General features: G+C 39.8%; 1 protein-coding gene across 5 annotated transcripts in view; it reads right to left on the bottom strand.

Annotated features, from left to right (window-relative positions):
• EFCAB5 (EF-hand calcium binding domain 5) overlaps nucleotides 1–17114 on the bottom strand; it is a 106364-nt gene that overhangs the window by 7778 nt on the left and 81472 nt on the right. For all 5 annotated transcript variants that reach the window (XM_054689151.1, XM_054689152.1, XM_037493774.2 and 2 more), the window contains 5 exons: nucleotides 15593–15745; nucleotides 8644–8747; nucleotides 4797–5050; nucleotides 3285–3559; nucleotides 2549–2645 (listed from right to left, as the gene is read on the bottom strand). In XM_054689151.1, coding sequence (XP_054545126.1) covers nucleotides 2549–2645; nucleotides 3285–3559; nucleotides 4797–5050; nucleotides 8644–8747; nucleotides 15593–15745 — 883 coding nt within the window. The remainder of the gene's footprint in view (nucleotides 1–2548; nucleotides 2646–3284; nucleotides 3560–4796; nucleotides 5051–8643; nucleotides 8748–15592; nucleotides 15746–17114) is intronic.

The raw sequence follows: 17114 nt of genomic DNA, 5'->3' as shown, positions 1-17114 counted from the left end.
AAATCAACAAGCAACTATAAACCAGGGACACACTACGGGCTTGGGGGGCAGGGGAGAAAGGGTTATGGTCAAAATAAGGGGGGGGTGGGAATTGTGTGGGGACTATAACCGAGACGAAAATGCATACATTGTGCAAAAATGAAAAATGATGTAAAAAAATATAAAATAAAAAAATTCTTTTCTAGCAGTATTTCTATGACTAAGATGAAATGGAGTGAAACTTGGCAACAGAAACCCTAAGAATTTATGGGCCTATCAACGGCCATAATTCTATATTCTTGGCAAAATCATTACTTTGGAGAAGTTGGTGGGTTAGGAGCTATTCTAACAGTCCCTCCCCATCCTGGGCAGGGATAATATAATATTGTGGCATTTTATGCTGCATGGGATCATGAAGTAGGGGCCTTAACACTCCTAGAAAACTCAGATGATAAACTCTGAACAACAGATTGCTCTGTGAGAATTCCCCTCTCTTTCTGGCATAAACAGAAAGGTAAAGAGAGTTCCAAATGGAGAAATTATAATTTCCTGATATAATTACATCTAAAGGAGAAAGGGTTGGTATATGGGTGGCCTAGGGTTTTTCTTGATTGCTGCTGAGACTGATAAAACTCAGTGGTGCTGGGAGGGAGCCTTGGGGCTATTGGTTTCTAGCTGAAGCCAGCTAAGTTAACGACAGTTTTAATTCTAGCCACCTGGGGACATTGTTGGACAACAGAAAGTGGTGGGGAGTATAGGAGCTCAAGGTTGCTATGGAATCAGCTAGCTTAGTTCAAAGTGGGGACTGGCAGAGGAAATAGCAATTTGCATGTGTTCAGAAACAAAGGAGCCTTATATGACAGCAGGAGGTAGTTCTGATAGGCAAATCAAATAGGAGGTGGAGCCTGAAGAGATTCCCTAGAGGGTCTGGTACAAAGCCACAGATGATAAATGCCTCTGTCTAGGGATGAGCTTATGAAGAGCTGAATATACCTACAAGGTAGAAAGTGGTTGTCTGCTCCTCATCCCCAACTCCCATCTGACAGAGGAACTGGATTGGACATGGGTAGATGCTTGAGTCTTCATCCGAGCAGGGAAGCATTATTAGTCTCAGAGGACACACATAACCCTAGCAGCAAAGTTTGACTCTAGGTCAAGGGGCTGGCAGGTTGGGTGGGGACCGAGGTGGAACAGGAGCTCTGGGACAATGTCAAGTAAACAAATTGATCACACATAGATGGGGAGTACTGGGGTTCATGAAGACATTAACGCTATTCCAAAGGGAAGAACAGCAACCGGGCACTGACACATAAAAGATTTCTTCTGGATTTTGAAAACCTTGGTGAACAGTGAGCAAGTATGTAATAAAACAAGCATTCATTTTTGTTGTTGTTATTGTTTCCCTTGAATAGCACCATAGAAGTAGTTATATCAGTTACACTGATGAATCCAGAGGCTTCTGCGAATCAGTCCATAGCCAGGAAATTACAGTAAAAGCTATTCCAATTAAGGAATTCTAACCTTTATGCACATCACTCATAATCCACATTAACTCTCATTAACAGCTATTTGAATGTTCTCATCTGTTCTCTAGTACTCTCAAACTTCTGGTAGTATATCTTGTCTTCTTAGGCCAGAAGATCTCTCTCTCATATATCTGCCCTGGCTCACTGCTACATGCTTCCACTGCCACAGATAGTTGTTGTTTTCCTCTAGGTTGCCGTTTCCTTCCTCTTGTTCTAGTAGAGGACTCTGAACCTCTGAGTAGAGGTTCTGAGCCTCTTGGCCTAATATATGTATCACAGAAGTACAGAAACCCTTCTGACTTAGCCCAGAGTCTCTCTACCCGTAGGGTAAGAGAAGAAGGGAAGAAGGGTAGATTTAGTAAATAATTTCTACAGAGCTTTTTTCCAATGAATGATTAATAAAAATGAATAATAAAAATTTTTTAATTTATACCTTCCATTCACATAAACAACCTGAGGTACTGATGTCTCTGGTGGGGTAATATATACTCCTGGAACAGTGTGCTTCTATATGTACTTTTACTGTAATGATGGTAGGGAGCCTTGGGGCTACTGACCAATTCTCTGTGACCATAGAGCTCATCACCTTCTCCAACCTGGAAGTCTTACACTGCTCTAGATTCCTGCTAATTTTCCTCCTCCAAAAAATTGACAGTACTAATCTATACAGATACATAATCTATTATTTTCTTCGGTTCTTCATCAAATTATAGGTGATAACAGCCTTTTTGCTTAATGTACTTGTTTCTTATCCTCATTATAGCCCCTATTTTGCTTTCATTTTTTAATGAGCAATGAACATGTAGTCAATAAGTGAGAGACAGATATGCTTCTGAAATCTCATGTTTGGCATAGACAGTCACTTTGGGGAGAGCAGTAGATTATAGACAGTGTCCCTCTTTTAGAAGATATAATCAAAACTATTTTTTTCCTAAAAATTGAATTTGTCACTTGCTTTATTCTAATAGAAACATCTGAATTGCAACTGTGTTTTATTATGTACTTTTGGTATAGATTTAGACTACAATAACATGGAAATTTACCTTTAATATATTCATCAATGAGCTGAAAATTAATTTCCACATGCTCAGTAGTTGGGTCAAAGTCACAAATTTTCTCCACTAAGAATGTGTTAACCAACTGTGAACAAAGAACATATTATAAGATCACTAGCAAGTGGAAGTAGAAAGTCCAATTCACCAGAATACATAATATCATTTATGTAAGTTTTAAAATGGGCAAAACCAATCTATGATGTTAGAAGTTAGGATTCTGGTCATTCTTGGGGTAAGTATATATATATGTAGTAGGGTGATGGGAGAAGGTATAAAGGAGGGTTTGGGGGATGCCACTAGTGTCCTATTTATGATCTAGGTGCTGGTTTTAAATATTCATTGTGTAAAAATTTTCACATTTCTACACTTTTATTTAGACAATTAAGATTTGTCTACACTTGTTTGGGTTATTTTTCAACAAAAAGTATTTTTAAAAAGCTTACCAATTTTGGGTCTCCCTGGTGGCACAGGGGGTTGAGCGCAGCACTGTGAAGCTGTCTGCAGCCACTGCAGCATGAGTTCGATCCCCCGCTGGCCAGGAAGCTGCCCACGTGGTGCAGCAGACCTCTCCTGCCTCCCCCGCTGCTCCACTCGGCAGTGTATTTCGGTAGATCTGCCTTTTCTGCTCCCCACTCTGTCTCTGGTGAATCCTCTCACCCCTCTGCACCTCTGGCCTACACCCCACTTCTTGTGTGCATAAATAAATCTTTAAAAAAAAACTTACCAATTTACACATATCCCAATTTCTGATTTCATTTGATAATTCCAACTCTGGATGAAAGAACAAGAGAACCCCTTTGAGAATGTCTTGTAATAGTTTTACATGGGCTTCTAACTCCTGGGGCTCAATTTTTAGCTTTGCTGGAGAATTATATTCATAGATCACTAATGATACAAAGTCCATGTAGTTAAGCTGTTTGAGGTTTAACTTCAGCTCTTGCAACATGATTCGGAAGAAGAGAACTCCTGCCCGCTGGACTTCTCCTACATGTTCAATCTCTGGAATAACAATGATAACCCACATTGTTGTTCATTACATATATTACTTTTTTTTTTTAACATAGGATCTGAACATAATATAGTTAAATAAATTTTCACGAAAAAGAAGACCATATCCTATCATTTCAAACAATCTTATTTTCTTAGTGCTTAGTCTTAGGGCCCTCCCTGGTGGCACAAGGTGTTAAGTCTCAGCACTGTTATGAAACTATCCTCAGCCACTGCAGCACAAGTTCAATCCCCGGCAAGGGAGCTGACCCACAAGGTGCAGCGGACTTCTTATGTCTCACCCATTGCTCCCCTCAGCAGTGTATTTCAGTCAATTCACCTGTTCTGTTCCCTACTCTGTCTCTGGTGAATCCCCTCACTCCCCACACCTCTGGCCTGTACCCCAGTTTTTGTTTGCATAAATAAATCTTTTTTTAAAAAAGTGCTTAGTCTCAGATCTTACACATTGTGTAAGATGTGACTTTTTTTTCTTTCTTTTTCTTATCCCACCATATAAAATGGCTAGAAACTTTTCAGTTTAATCTCATAGAATGCTACACTTCTAAGTCTATCATTCCATTCTAGGTAATCAAAGGTTTCCATGCCTCCTTCTTCCCTCCCTTCTGCTCAAAGTGGTGTGTGTTAAGAATAGCCCAGTGAATGTGGAATCACTAGAGGTGTCTGGTCTTGATTTTGCCATGAGTTTGAGTTTGATGTTGAAATTTACTCTGATGGGTTAAAGCCCAAACTCTTTTATTTGTAAAATGAGATGTTCCAATGAATAATGCTGTGTAATATTGCACCCAAAGTGGATGCAAACCCAAATTTCACCACTTATTAACTGTGATTTGGTACAAGTTGTTTTGTTTCTCAGAACTTTATTCACCTGTAAAAAGAGGTATCACCATTTACCTTATAAGGTGGGTAAGAACTAATTGAAATAATTATGTAAAGGAATTTAAATATGATGGAGCCTTTAATAATGCTAGTTCTATATTGCCTTTATGAGTTCTTCCAGTTCTAAAACCTAAAACCTTATGACTCTAGCCAAGACAATGTGATTCCCTATCCCTTACTCTAACTTACAGACCATACTCATCAGCCCAAGATTGTTTGAGGTATTTCCTTTCACTTGGAAAGATGTGTATAATGCAATTGCTCATTGTAGAAAATGCATCTTTCGTTGCATAGTCTGTGATTATCCCAAACTTATTAAACCCAAGAATCCAGACTGCTGTATTCACAATACCTAAAATATAGTTTTTCTTTATTTCTCCAGATAATTCGCCCAGTATTTCATAGCATGCAGCTTGAGTGGTCTTCATCATTTTCTGTAGATCTTTAAATTCTTGATATGACAACATCTTACACTTGCCAAAGTTAAAATCAAGAACTCCCAGGGCCTCTCCTGTTCTCTCACGAAGTGGAATTACCATGTGGGTTTCTCCGTGGACAGAGGACAAAACAACTTGTGAATTGTCTGTGCACTTAAAAAGGAAATCTCTGAAACCAAAACCAAATAAGCATGGAGATGTAAGACATCAAGATGCTCATATCATCCCACCCAAACATATTGAATCATTCTCTTTGGTATCTACTACACTTCAACCCCAAACAGTCCTTGTTCCTATTTCACCTTCCTGGACCACTTCATCCCTTGATTTCAGAGGGCTCTCCCTCAGCTCACTCATTTCCTCATAGAGAAACCTTCCCTGACCATACAACCTAAAGTAGCAGCCCCTGAGTCACTCTCCATTATGATATTTATGTTTATTGTCTTTACTATTCTGGTATTACCTGAAGGTAATTGTTTTCTTGTTTATAAATTGTCCAATAAGTATTGCTTGAATGCCTGGAATATGTTAGATTGGGTTCCCTAGAATATGAGCCTGAGGTATGCTTATGCAAATGAGGGAGTGCTCTTAGGTCTGAGGAAAGCAGGAGAGGGAAGGGAGGGAAGATAAGATTGAGATCTCAGGTAAAGTCTATAGCCTCTGCCTGACCCCAAAGGGAGCACTAGGAAGCAGATTGTGCAGAATAACCTCTCCCACCTTCAGGCAGGGCAGACACATATCTTTGTCAGTCATTGGCTCTAAGCTACTCTAGTTGTGTGTGGGGAGGAGGGTATGTATATAATTAGCCATCTCCTTGTGAGGGGCTTTAATCTCTAAGGACATTCTCTCAGAGAAAGTTACAGTGTGAGTGTAGCGTAAGGAAAAAATGTCAGGCTTTTCTCCCCTCCCGCCATCAGGATAGATGATGGTTCCTTGCGGAACTGAATGCATGCCTGATGGCGGGCACCTGGAATAGGGTGTGGGCAGATGTAGATAGGCTAAGACTGTTTTGTTTTGTTTTGTTTTGTTTTGTTTTTTTGTGGGACCCTCGCCGGTGGCCGGGGAATGAACCGGCGCTGCGGAGGCTGCGGGCAGCCTCGCAGCCCAGCGCTCAACCGCTGCGTCGCCAGGGGAGGCCCAAGACTGGGCTTTTAAGGACAGTGTCATGAGAACGCCAGTAGAAGCCAAAAAGAGAAGCCAAGAAAGAAGCAGAGAAGCCGAGAGCAGAGAAGCAGCGAGAATGCTAGAGAGCCCAGAGAGAGTGAGGATTTGCTGGGGGCTGGGAGAACTGCCAGCCTCCGGGCCCCCCTGCACCCTTGCCTGCGATATGCCTGGTAAATCTAAATAAAAGACCTGCAAAAGCCACTGAGGACTCTGCCTCCTCCTTTACCCAGTCTGCTGGATCAGAAAACCTGCACTGTGCCCTGTCCTGCTTTACAGTGAGCCACTGGCAGCATTATCTATAGCAGTCAGCAAAAGGTATACTGGGGATCTGGTCAGGATATCAACAGCATCTGCTTTGATGGGCTACCTGAGATTTTCATAGAAATGTAGTAACAGCTTTTTTCTTTAATGAGATACACATCTATTTCTTTTTCTCTCTGTCCCCTCTACATTGATATTGAAATAGATATCATTCTTTTTGGGTAATTGTAAAAATGTTGGTACTTTGCATGGAGTAGGGGCAGGACAGGACACAGTCCTCCCAGCCCCCTGCAAGTCTTCACTCTATCTGGGCTCTGGCGTTCTCTCTGCTTCTCTGCTCCTCTGCTTCTTTCTTGGCTTCTCCTGGCATCCCCATTACGCCGCCCTTAAAAGCCCAGTCTTAGCCCAGGTGAATCCCATCTACCCATGCCCACACCCTACTCCAGGTGCCCACCATCAGGCATGCATTCGGGACCACAGGGTTCCGTCATCTATCCTAATGGCGGGAGGGCAGAAAAGCCTGATACTTTTACCTTACCCTACACATGGCCTCAACAAAACAAAACAAAACAGAACCACACACACATTTAAAGTACATAATATCAATTCTATAGTGACAGGTTAAGACTGAGTCTTTCTTTTGTTATTCTCACCCTTCCCTGCCAATGAGTTACCACCTTGTGTCTTTATGATAACCACAATGCTAAACTTTCCAGGTATAATGATAAAGTTGATTGGTTAACAGAGCTCCTCCAAAAGCATTTGCTCTAAGTTACAAACAAGAATCAAAGGTTATAAGCCTGGGTGTTATAAGGACTGCTGTAAAACTCTTGATTGGCACAAAGAATATTAATTATAGACTGTAGGGTAAGGAAAAATGTCAGGCTTTTCTGCCCTCCCGCCATGAGGATAGATGATGGATCCTTGCAGTCCCGAATGCATGCCTGATGGCGGGCACCTGGAGTAGGGTGTGGGCCTAGGTAGATGGGATTCACCTGGGCTAACTGGGCTTTTAAGGGGACGCCAGCAGAAGCCGAAAGAAGAAGCTGAGAACAAACAGAAGCTGAGAAAGAAGCAGAGGACACCGGAGAGCCCAGATAGAGTGAAGACTTGCTGGGGGCTAGGAGGCTGGCAGTCCTCCCAGCCCCCCAGCACCCCTGCCTGCTGTGTACCGGGTAAATCCCAATAAAAGACCTGCAAAAACCACTGTGGTCTCAGACTCCTCCTTTACCCAGTCTGCTGGATCCTAGAAAACCTGCTCAGTGTCCAGTCCTGACTTTACAATGGGGAAAAAAGCTTAAAACTGAATGAACATTCTGGTATGAAGCCAAACTAAAATTTAATTAACATCGGTGCTTAAATACGAGATTTGCCCGCAGTCTGATATGGGCTACTGCCTATTCAACGACACCGATCATCTAACAGGTGAAAGGCATTCAAAGTAATGTGGAACTGGTATTTATTAGTTAACATTCTCTACCTCCTCATATTTGCCCAAGCCTGACTTCTTTAAATTAAAAATACACATTAACAGGCTAGATAACATTAAGATGAGTTCGAATAAGTGATGTGGATGTATTTTTTTTATAACCATAGTGGATTTTTGTTGAATCCCATGTGTAGGGTAAGGAAAAATGTCAGGCTTTTCTGCCCTCCCGCCATCAGGATAGATGATGGATCCTTGAAGTCCTGAATGCATGCCTGATGGCGGGCACCTGGAGTAGGGTGTGGGCATAGGTAGGTGGGATTCACCTGGGCTAAGACTGTGCTTTTAAGGGTGGCATCACAGGGATGCCAGTAGAAGCAGAGACGCATAGAAGAGAAGCAGTAGCAGTAGCAGCAGAAGCCGAGAGAAGGCCGGAGAGCCCAAAGTGAAGACCTGCCGGGGGCTGGGAGGACTGCCAGCCTACCAGCCCCCCGGCACCCCTGGCTGCCATGTACCTGGTAATCTAAATAAAAAACCTGCAAAAGCCACTGAGGACTCCTATTCCTCCTTTACTCGGTCTGCTGGATATTAGAAAACCTGCACTGTGTCCAGTCCTGTCCCTACACCATGTTTACTAGAAAATCCTAGAAATTAAAACACCATCATGCTTAAAGGCATAAAATTCTAATATAAAATAACAAATGAAATCTGTTTTTAAAAGGACTGGAGGGGGAAAGGCATATATATATATATATATATATATATATATATATATATGAAACAGGAATTTTTCTTTAAAATCCAATCAGAATGAGAGGTAGATGCTGTGTCTCTCAAATCTACTGTCATACAAGTTTAGGTGGGGAGATATTCTGGAGGTCAAACAAAACAGATGAAGATGTATCTTATACCTGAAGATGCATGTCTTCCTGAAGATGGTAGGGGGAGTCTTGTGAATTTCTGTTAGACCCTGGTGCCCTGTAACCATCATTTTGCGTAGGACATAGTCTGAGTCCTTGAAAACAGGAATAGATTAAATTACAGAGAGGAATAATTATAACTCCTATGCTTATCAAAACTTTTGGGGACAAATAAATGGAAAAAAATTAGAAACATTTAGATGACTTCAAGCTTTATGTACAGTGACATTTATGGAACACAAGAGAAAAATTTCAAAACACGTGATTCTTTTAAATACACAAAATTATTTTTATAACCGTGATAAAATTGCTTTTACCTGTTTTTCTGATATTAAAAGTGCATTGTAGTACATTTGAAAAATACAGAAAAGTCCATTGAAAATAAGTACAATAAAAAAATATTCTTTAGTGACGGTCTTTGTCTTCACCATTTCACTAAAACTGTTCTTATCAAGGTTACTATTGACCCACTCTCACTGTCAAATTCATTGGTCAATCTCTAATCTTCACCTTCCTCTACCTCTGTGTATTTGACACAGTGGACAACTCCCTTCTTGGTATACTTTATTCATTTGACTTTTGGAACACCACTTTCTCTTGGTCTTCCTTCTACCTCACTCTTCTCATACTTCTTGCAAATTCTTCTTTGTTGCCCTCATTTTTAAGAGGTTTTCAAATAGTAGGTAATAACTTATTTGTGGTTTGTAAAACTGCACATATAAAAGTATACAACTTTTTTTGTTAGAAACTAGCTTTATTTTTCTTTTTTGTTTTTATAATAAATTTTATTTTTATATTCCCCATACAATTGCAACCCCCCATTCTGACCCCAATCCCTCTCCTCCCGCCCCCCACCCCCCAAAAAGTGTCTCTGGTTCATAGTTTTTTGTTGATTTTGATTTTCACTTTCTTATAGTTATTCATTTTCCTGGTCCCTTATTTAAGTTTTCTAGATTCCTGCTATGAGTGAGACCATCCGGTATTTTTCTTTTTCTTTTTGGCTTATTTCACTGAGCATGATCCCTTCCAGTGCCATCCATGTTGCTGCAAATTGCATGTGTTTATCTTTTTTGAATGCTGAGTAATATTCCATGGTGTATATGGACCACATCTTCTTGATCCAGTCATCTATTTTTGGGCATTTGGGCTGTTTCCAAAGCTAAGCTATTGTAAACAGTGCTGCTATAAACATAGGAGTGCAGGTGCTCTTTGGAATTGATGTTTCTGTGTCCTTTGGGTAAATACCTAGGAGTGGAATTGCTGGATCATATGGAAGCTCTATGAGAAACTAGCTTTATTTTTCTTAAATTTCTTTTTAAGAAAGTAATATTAGCTTGGAAGAAAAACAACTACTTTGTAATGTGAAACATTTTCATCTCTATATGACATAAATATACTACCAAACTCTTTAAATAAAATGTTTTCAACATAATACTTAGTGAACTAGAAAGATCACCCCACATAGGCAACTGAGCTTCTTTCCTAATTTCTTTCTTTCATGGTTTCTCATTTGGTGTTATCAACAACTAGATGGATAAGATATTTTACAATCTCACTGTTACTGTGTGTTTCTAGTTTTAAATATTTAGCCAAAACCAAACAACCCTGTTGTACCCTGTACAATCCCTCCCCACCCCAAGGCCAAGTTGCATAAATTGACTACTTCTGCTGTTTGACCAGAAGCATCACATAGAGAATTAGGGATGCATAATGGTATGTCTGAAACTTGTTTTTTTTTTTTAATGTTTTTTAATGTAATACTTGAACTAAGAAACTATAAATTCAGCAAGTGTCTCAGCAATTATTCAGTAGTAAAATAATCACTCATAGTTAAATTTCCTAGAAACCAATGGGAGAAAGAGCTACAATTACATGTTCCCTCATTTTCTTTCTTCTATTATTAGCTTGTTGTTTTTCCCTCTTACCTTTCAAATATCTATTCATTCTCACTATACATTTAGTCATTCTCACCTTTCTCATTATACATTATTTAAATAAATTATGAGTATTATTATTAGAATTTATCCTCTTTTTGCCTTTTGAGATACATTTTTAAAAGAATGAAATAAAATAGAAAATATCAGAAAATATCACATGTAGTAAAAGTAGGTCTGTTTTATGAAACTTCTGGATTTTTTAAAAATTGAGATTCAGGGGCCTCCCTGGTGGTGCAGGAGTTAAAGTCTCAGCACTATCAAGCTATCACCAGTCACTGTGGCATGAGTTCAGTCCCACAAGTCACAGCAGACCTCTCCTAACTCGCCTGCTGCTCCCCTCAGCAGTATATGTCAGTAGATCCGCCTGTTGTGCTCCCCACTCTGTCTCTGGTGAATCCTCTCACCCCCACCCTGCCCCTGCACCTCTGGCCTAGACCCCAATTCTTGTATGCATAAATCTTTTTTAAAAACCTAAGATTTATTTATAACATACAGATTCTGGGTGTACACAATTATACTTTAATATCCATATATATTACATTACCTTAAGTCTAGCTTCATTCAGAAACTTCTGGTTTTTGGTGTGTGTGTGTGTGTGAGAGAGAGAGAGAGAGCATGAGACAGAGACAGAGAGAGAGGGAGAGAGAGAAAAAATGAGAGAGAGAAAGAGAGAACAAGAAAGGGGCACAATATAAAATGTTTTTCATCTTACAGGTCAAGATTTTTTGAGCCACAGTGATTCTAAACATGAGTATCTTATGACTTAGAATTCAAGAATTCTTTATTTTTTAAACAAGAGCTGGGGTACAGACCAGAGATGCGAGGGGTGAGAGGATTCACCAGAGACAGAGTGGGGAACAAAACAGGCAGATTGACCAAAGTACACTGCTGAGAGTGCGGCAGCGAGCGAGCCAGGAGAGGTCTGCTGTGCCATGTGGGTTGCTCCCTCGCCAGCCGGAGATTGAACTTATGCTGCAGAAGCTGCGGGTTGCCCCATAGTGTGGTGCTTAAGCCCTTGTCTCACCAGGGAGGCCCTCAAGACTTCTTTTAAATCCTCATTCATTCCCTCAGTCATCCCATGCAGGCTCATGATTTTTTTGCTTTGTTTTTATATTATTTGATAATATATAGTATAATATTTATTATTTAAGTCACTTATAAATGTACAATTCTGTGGCATTGATATGACTTAAAATAACAAATCAGGCATAGCTATTAGTCATTTGTCCCTCTTAAAACTTCAGGAAAATAAAAGACTGAGGTCTTGGTTTCCTTGCTAGCTATCAATTACAGGTACCCTTAGTTTCTAGAGACCTTGAGTCTTTGTACATAGTCCTGCACATCTTGGAACCAGAAATGGAGTAGCAAATCTTTCTCATACTACCATTTCTCTCTTCTACCATCCTCTCATCTTTCAGGGATCATAGCCAGAAAAGGGTCACTGCTTTTAAGGACTCAAATGATTAGATTAAGCCTACTTGAATAATCCCAATCTCAAGGTTCTTCATCTCAATTACAACTACAAAATCTCCTTTGCTGCTAAGATAACATATTCATAGGGTCCAGGAATATGGACATCTTGGGGGCTGGGGGTGTGGATTATTCTGCCTACCACAGTTGACTATTTAACAAGTTTATAATCCAAAGAAATTGTTAGACATAACTGGGTACATATGTGTGATAAACTAAATAATAGTAATATTATTATTAATAATAAAACATATAAGTCTGAGTTTCACAGCCAAGAGAATCTGAATCTTCTGTTTTCTCTCATCTCTAGTTACTTCAACAAAATAAGAACTTTTTCCCTCCATAATTCTGTACATTATAAGAACACGGGGTAGGGTGGGATGTCTCGGAATTTACTTTGTAATTAGTATTAGCGAGGATTTCAGAAGGAAAAAGGTGACACCAGAACCAGCTGATTTGAAGAGAGCTTAACAAAGTTTATTAAAGGCATGGGCAGTGATTAGAATCCCAGGTCTAATGATATGCACATCAAAGACATCTTTACAGACACATCACCCAAAGCACCCATAGTGAAGGCAAAGATCAATAGCTGGGACTACATCAAATTAAAGAGCTTCTGCACAGCAAAAGAGACAATAACAAAAACAAAGAGAAACCCCACCAACTGGGAGAACATTTTTGCACACAACACTAATGATAAAGGACTGATCACAAAAATCTACAAAGAGCTGATGAGACTCAACAAAAACAAAGAAAATAATCCAGTCAAAAAATGGGCAGAAGAGCCAAAAAGAAACTTCTCCAAAGAGGAAATACAAATGGTCAACAGGCATATGAAAAAATGTTCAACATCACTTGTAATCAGAGAAATGCAAATCAAAACTACAATGAGATACCATCTTACACCAGTGAGAATGGCACATATTAAAAAAACTAGCAACAAGAAATGTTGGCGAGATTGTGGCGAAAAAGGAACCCTCTTGCACTGTTGGTGGGAGTGCAAACTGGTCCAACCACTATGGAGAGCTGTGTGGAGATTTCTTGACCTACTAAACAGAGCTTCCACATGATCCAGCTATTCCACTCCTAGGTATTTACCCAAAGGACACAGAAACATCAATTCCAAAGAGCACCTGCATGCCTATGTTTATAGCAGCACTATTTACAATAGCTAAGCTTTGGAAACAACCCAAATGCCCAAAAATCGATGACTGGATCAAGAAGATGTGGTACATATACACCATGGAATATTTTATTTTATTTATTTTTTTTTTAATTTTTTAAAATTTTTTTTAAATAGAGGCATGTTTTACTTATTTATTTATTTGTTTGTTTGTTTTTGTTTATACATGCACTGGGTACAGTCAGAAGCGCGGGAGGGTGAGAGAATTCACCAGAGCCAGAGCGGGGAGCAGAGCAGGCAGAAGGACCGAAGTACACTGCTGAGGGGAGCAGCGGGTGGCAGGAGAGGTCTGCGTGCCATGTGGGACCCTCCTCTGGTGGCCGGGGAGCAACCAGGGATCGAACCGGCGCTGCAAAGGCCGCGGGCAGCTTCACAACCCAGCGCTCAACTGCTGCGCCACCGGGGAGGCCCTACAGCATGGAATATTACTCAGCATTCAAAAAAGATAAACACGTGCAATTTGCAGCAACAAGGATGGCTCTGGAAGGGATCATGCTCAGCGAAATAAGCCAGAAAGAAAAAGAAAAATACCGGATGGTCTCACTCATAGCAGGAATCTAGAAAACTTAAATAAGGGGCCAGGAAAAAGAATAACTATAAGAAAGAAAATATCAAAATCAACAAACAACTATGAACCAGAGACACTCTACAGGGGGTGGCGGGTGGGGAAAGGAGGGCTTGGGGTCAAAATAAGGGGGTTGCAATTGTATGGGGAATATAAAAATAAAATTTAAATTAAAAAAAAAAGAATCCCAGGTTTAGTAACAATAGATTGTTACCACATTTAGCCTAAAAAAGGAAAAGGAGGAAGCAATTACCAGAACTTGGAGAGGATAGCGGTATGGAGAAGACCATTCCCCTAAAGGTGCAGTGACCTTTAGTAGGTCACAACCAACTCATAGTAACCTTCAGACAGAACACCAAAAGCGTAAATATCCCAGCCTCATTCTCTTTCTATTCTCCAGTCTTCAACTGATGTCTCCCATTGGACAAACCCAAGTAGAAGATAAAGAGCCAGGAGTCAATCAATATGGCCTACTTTTTGAGGCAATGGAGTAGGCTGAAGAAGAGATAAGAGATCTGGATGGGGCTGCAGAGGAAGGTGGAGATTTAGTTAAATGCTTATAAAAGGTATCCCTACTGCCATCCACAGGCATTTTTACACAAATTCATCACAGAGGTGTGATTTCTCTTAAAGCCCCAATAAGGTAATTCTGACGCATAGCAAGTCACTGACCAAAGAGAATCCTCCTACACAAACTTCAGTCTCACTGCAACTGTGGCCTATCAAACTGGGTGATCTGCCTCTCACATGAGTGAGTCTCATGACCCTTGCCTCCTGGCTCCCAACCTCCCTCTTCCCCTTACCCGACACCAAGTGGCCCAGCTTAGTTTTGAGGGTACTTGAAGCCTCCTGGCTTTTACCCCAACCCCAGGATCAGCACCTACAACTAGGTGGCTCCCCCCTCTTGACCTGGTCATTACCATTACCTCACTAAGGGAGAGAAGCAAGGACCTGGCAGGAAGGAAGGATGTCTGGCAGTAGGGTAGGGGAGAGAAACTAGTGGAGGACCAGCCATGGGACTGAAATAAAACTAAGGTGCTGCTACCACATGATCAAGCACTATAAGGAAGAAGCCTTTCCATCCATTCCCATCATATTAAATATCCTAATAATAAAAATTGTTTAAAGAAGCAAAGCAAATATTCAGCAAAAACTCATTACATTATAGATAGGGGATCTTTGCTTTGTTTTTTTTTTTTTTTTTTTAAATTGTGACCTTCCAAAACAACTGTACCTCATCCCTTTCTACTTCATCCATATGATTTGGGCAGAGGCTGCCAATTATTGTAACTCCCCACTTTGGTCCAGGGTCATATCAAGATAGATCAAAAGGAGTTTTCTTTCCTGGGTTTTCCAAATAGGAACAGGAAGGATTGTACTACACACACACACACACACACACACACACAAAATCCTTAGCTGAAAGGATAAAGCCAAAGTGCAGAAGGAAGTAAACATGAGAATTGGGGAGGGAAAGAACATGAGAGAGTCCTAAGTCCCTGGATCTGGACATCCCAGATGCCAGCTTTCCTCCTACCTTTTATTTTGGTTACATGAATCAATCAAGTCCCCGTTTTTGTTAAAAGCATTTTGAGATGGATTCCTGTCACTCACAACCAAGGGCTTTGAGTTGGGGGATCACAGGAGATATGGGAATTATGGGAAATAAGAAAATATGGAAATTAGCCCAATTGCTAACTAAATGTAGTTTTACAAGATTAGCAAGATAATGGCATCTAGAAACTATTATTCTGAAGAGGTCTAATATTTCACAGCCTTGCCCACCTGTTCTGGATCAGGCTCAACGAGGTATGTAGTAATGCCACTGATACCAAATGTGATGTTATAGAGCCAGCCAATGCCAGTGATCACCACATGTAGGATGTGCTCCCGACTATGGACATAGTGATAGGCAGTGCTAAAGACATTGGCAACACCCTGTAGAGAAAGAAAATTTTAATTGCCTTTTCTTTTAAATATAGCAAAATAAATAGTAATGCATCAATTGGATTGTCTTTTTAATTAATAATAATAGAATCTAAAAATATTCATCAGTTCTCAAAAGTCAGTGTTACAGATTCTACCATAAGAAAAAGATGAAGAAATCAAAGCACTAAGGCGAAATCCATATAGCTTATTTTATTTCTTTATAATCATTCAGTAAAATTTATGATATGTGCTATCAAAAAATAAGGTATACTTTGAAATGACATAAAAATCCAAGAACTAAAGGCAACCATGGGCAGGTAGGAGTTGCGCTGACCTGATGTAATATATATTTTTTTAATTTTATATAATTCTTATATCATTTTTCATTTTTGCACAATATATGCATTTTCATTTTGATTATATTCCCCCATACAATTGCACTCCCCCCTTATTTTACCCTAGTCCTTCCTCTCTCCGTCCCTCCCCTCTCCCCGTAGTGTGTCTCTGGTTTATAGTTGCTTGTTGATTTTGATTTTTACTTTGTATTAATTAGTCTTTTTCCTGGTCCCTTATTTAGGTTTTCTAAATTCCTGCTATGAGTGAGACCATCCAGTATTTTTCTTCTTCTTTCTGGCTTATTTCACTGAGCATGATCCCTTCCAGCTCCATCCATGCTGCTGCAAACTGCATGTGTTTATCTTTTTTTGATTGCTGAGTAATATTCCATTGTGTATATGTACCACATCTTCTTGATCCAGTCATCTATTTTTGGGCATTTGGGTTGTTTCCATAGCTTAGCTATTGTAAATAGTGCTGTTATAAACATAGGGGTGCAGGTGCTGACCTGATGTAATATTAATGTCTATCTTTACATGGCTACTGTCATGAGATCAGCAGTAAGGGATCTGCTGGGCCTGCAACATACTAGCTTACACAGTCTTTTGTAGGCATAAAGCAAGTCTGTTCCACAGAAAAGGGACAGAAGTTCTTAGACTCCATCTGTCGTCTTGTGGTCCAGAAACCCTAGGAAGCACACATTTTTCAAAAATACATGCATTTTATATTAGGACCCAATGTATCTAAGGGTAACCGAGGAGATTTTACTTCCACAGACTAGAGAATCCATTATAATTCATTCTGACATAATCTCTAACAAGAATATCTACAGTTCATCTGCTGATAATTCCATATTTGTCCATTTTGCTTCTTAACATTTTTATATTATTCTATGTCAGAGGAGAATGAATCTTATTATTAAAAAGATGTCCAAAAGAAAAGATTCTATAATTTTCCTCAGTTATGCATCCAATAAACAGGAAGAGAAAAATTTAAATATTGATAAATAAAAAAGTCAGAGGTTTACAGAGGAACAAATGAT

This window comes from Talpa occidentalis, unplaced genomic scaffold (genome assembly GCF_014898055.3).
Source record: "Talpa occidentalis isolate TD23 unplaced genomic scaffold, MPIMG_talOcc4v2.1 talOcc4.7, whole genome shotgun sequence".
NCBI classification, from domain to species: domain Eukaryota; kingdom Metazoa; phylum Chordata; class Mammalia; order Eulipotyphla; family Talpidae; genus Talpa; species Talpa occidentalis.
The sequence above is the reverse complement of the archived record's forward strand: the minus strand, read 5'-3'. Positions and strand labels throughout refer to the sequence as shown.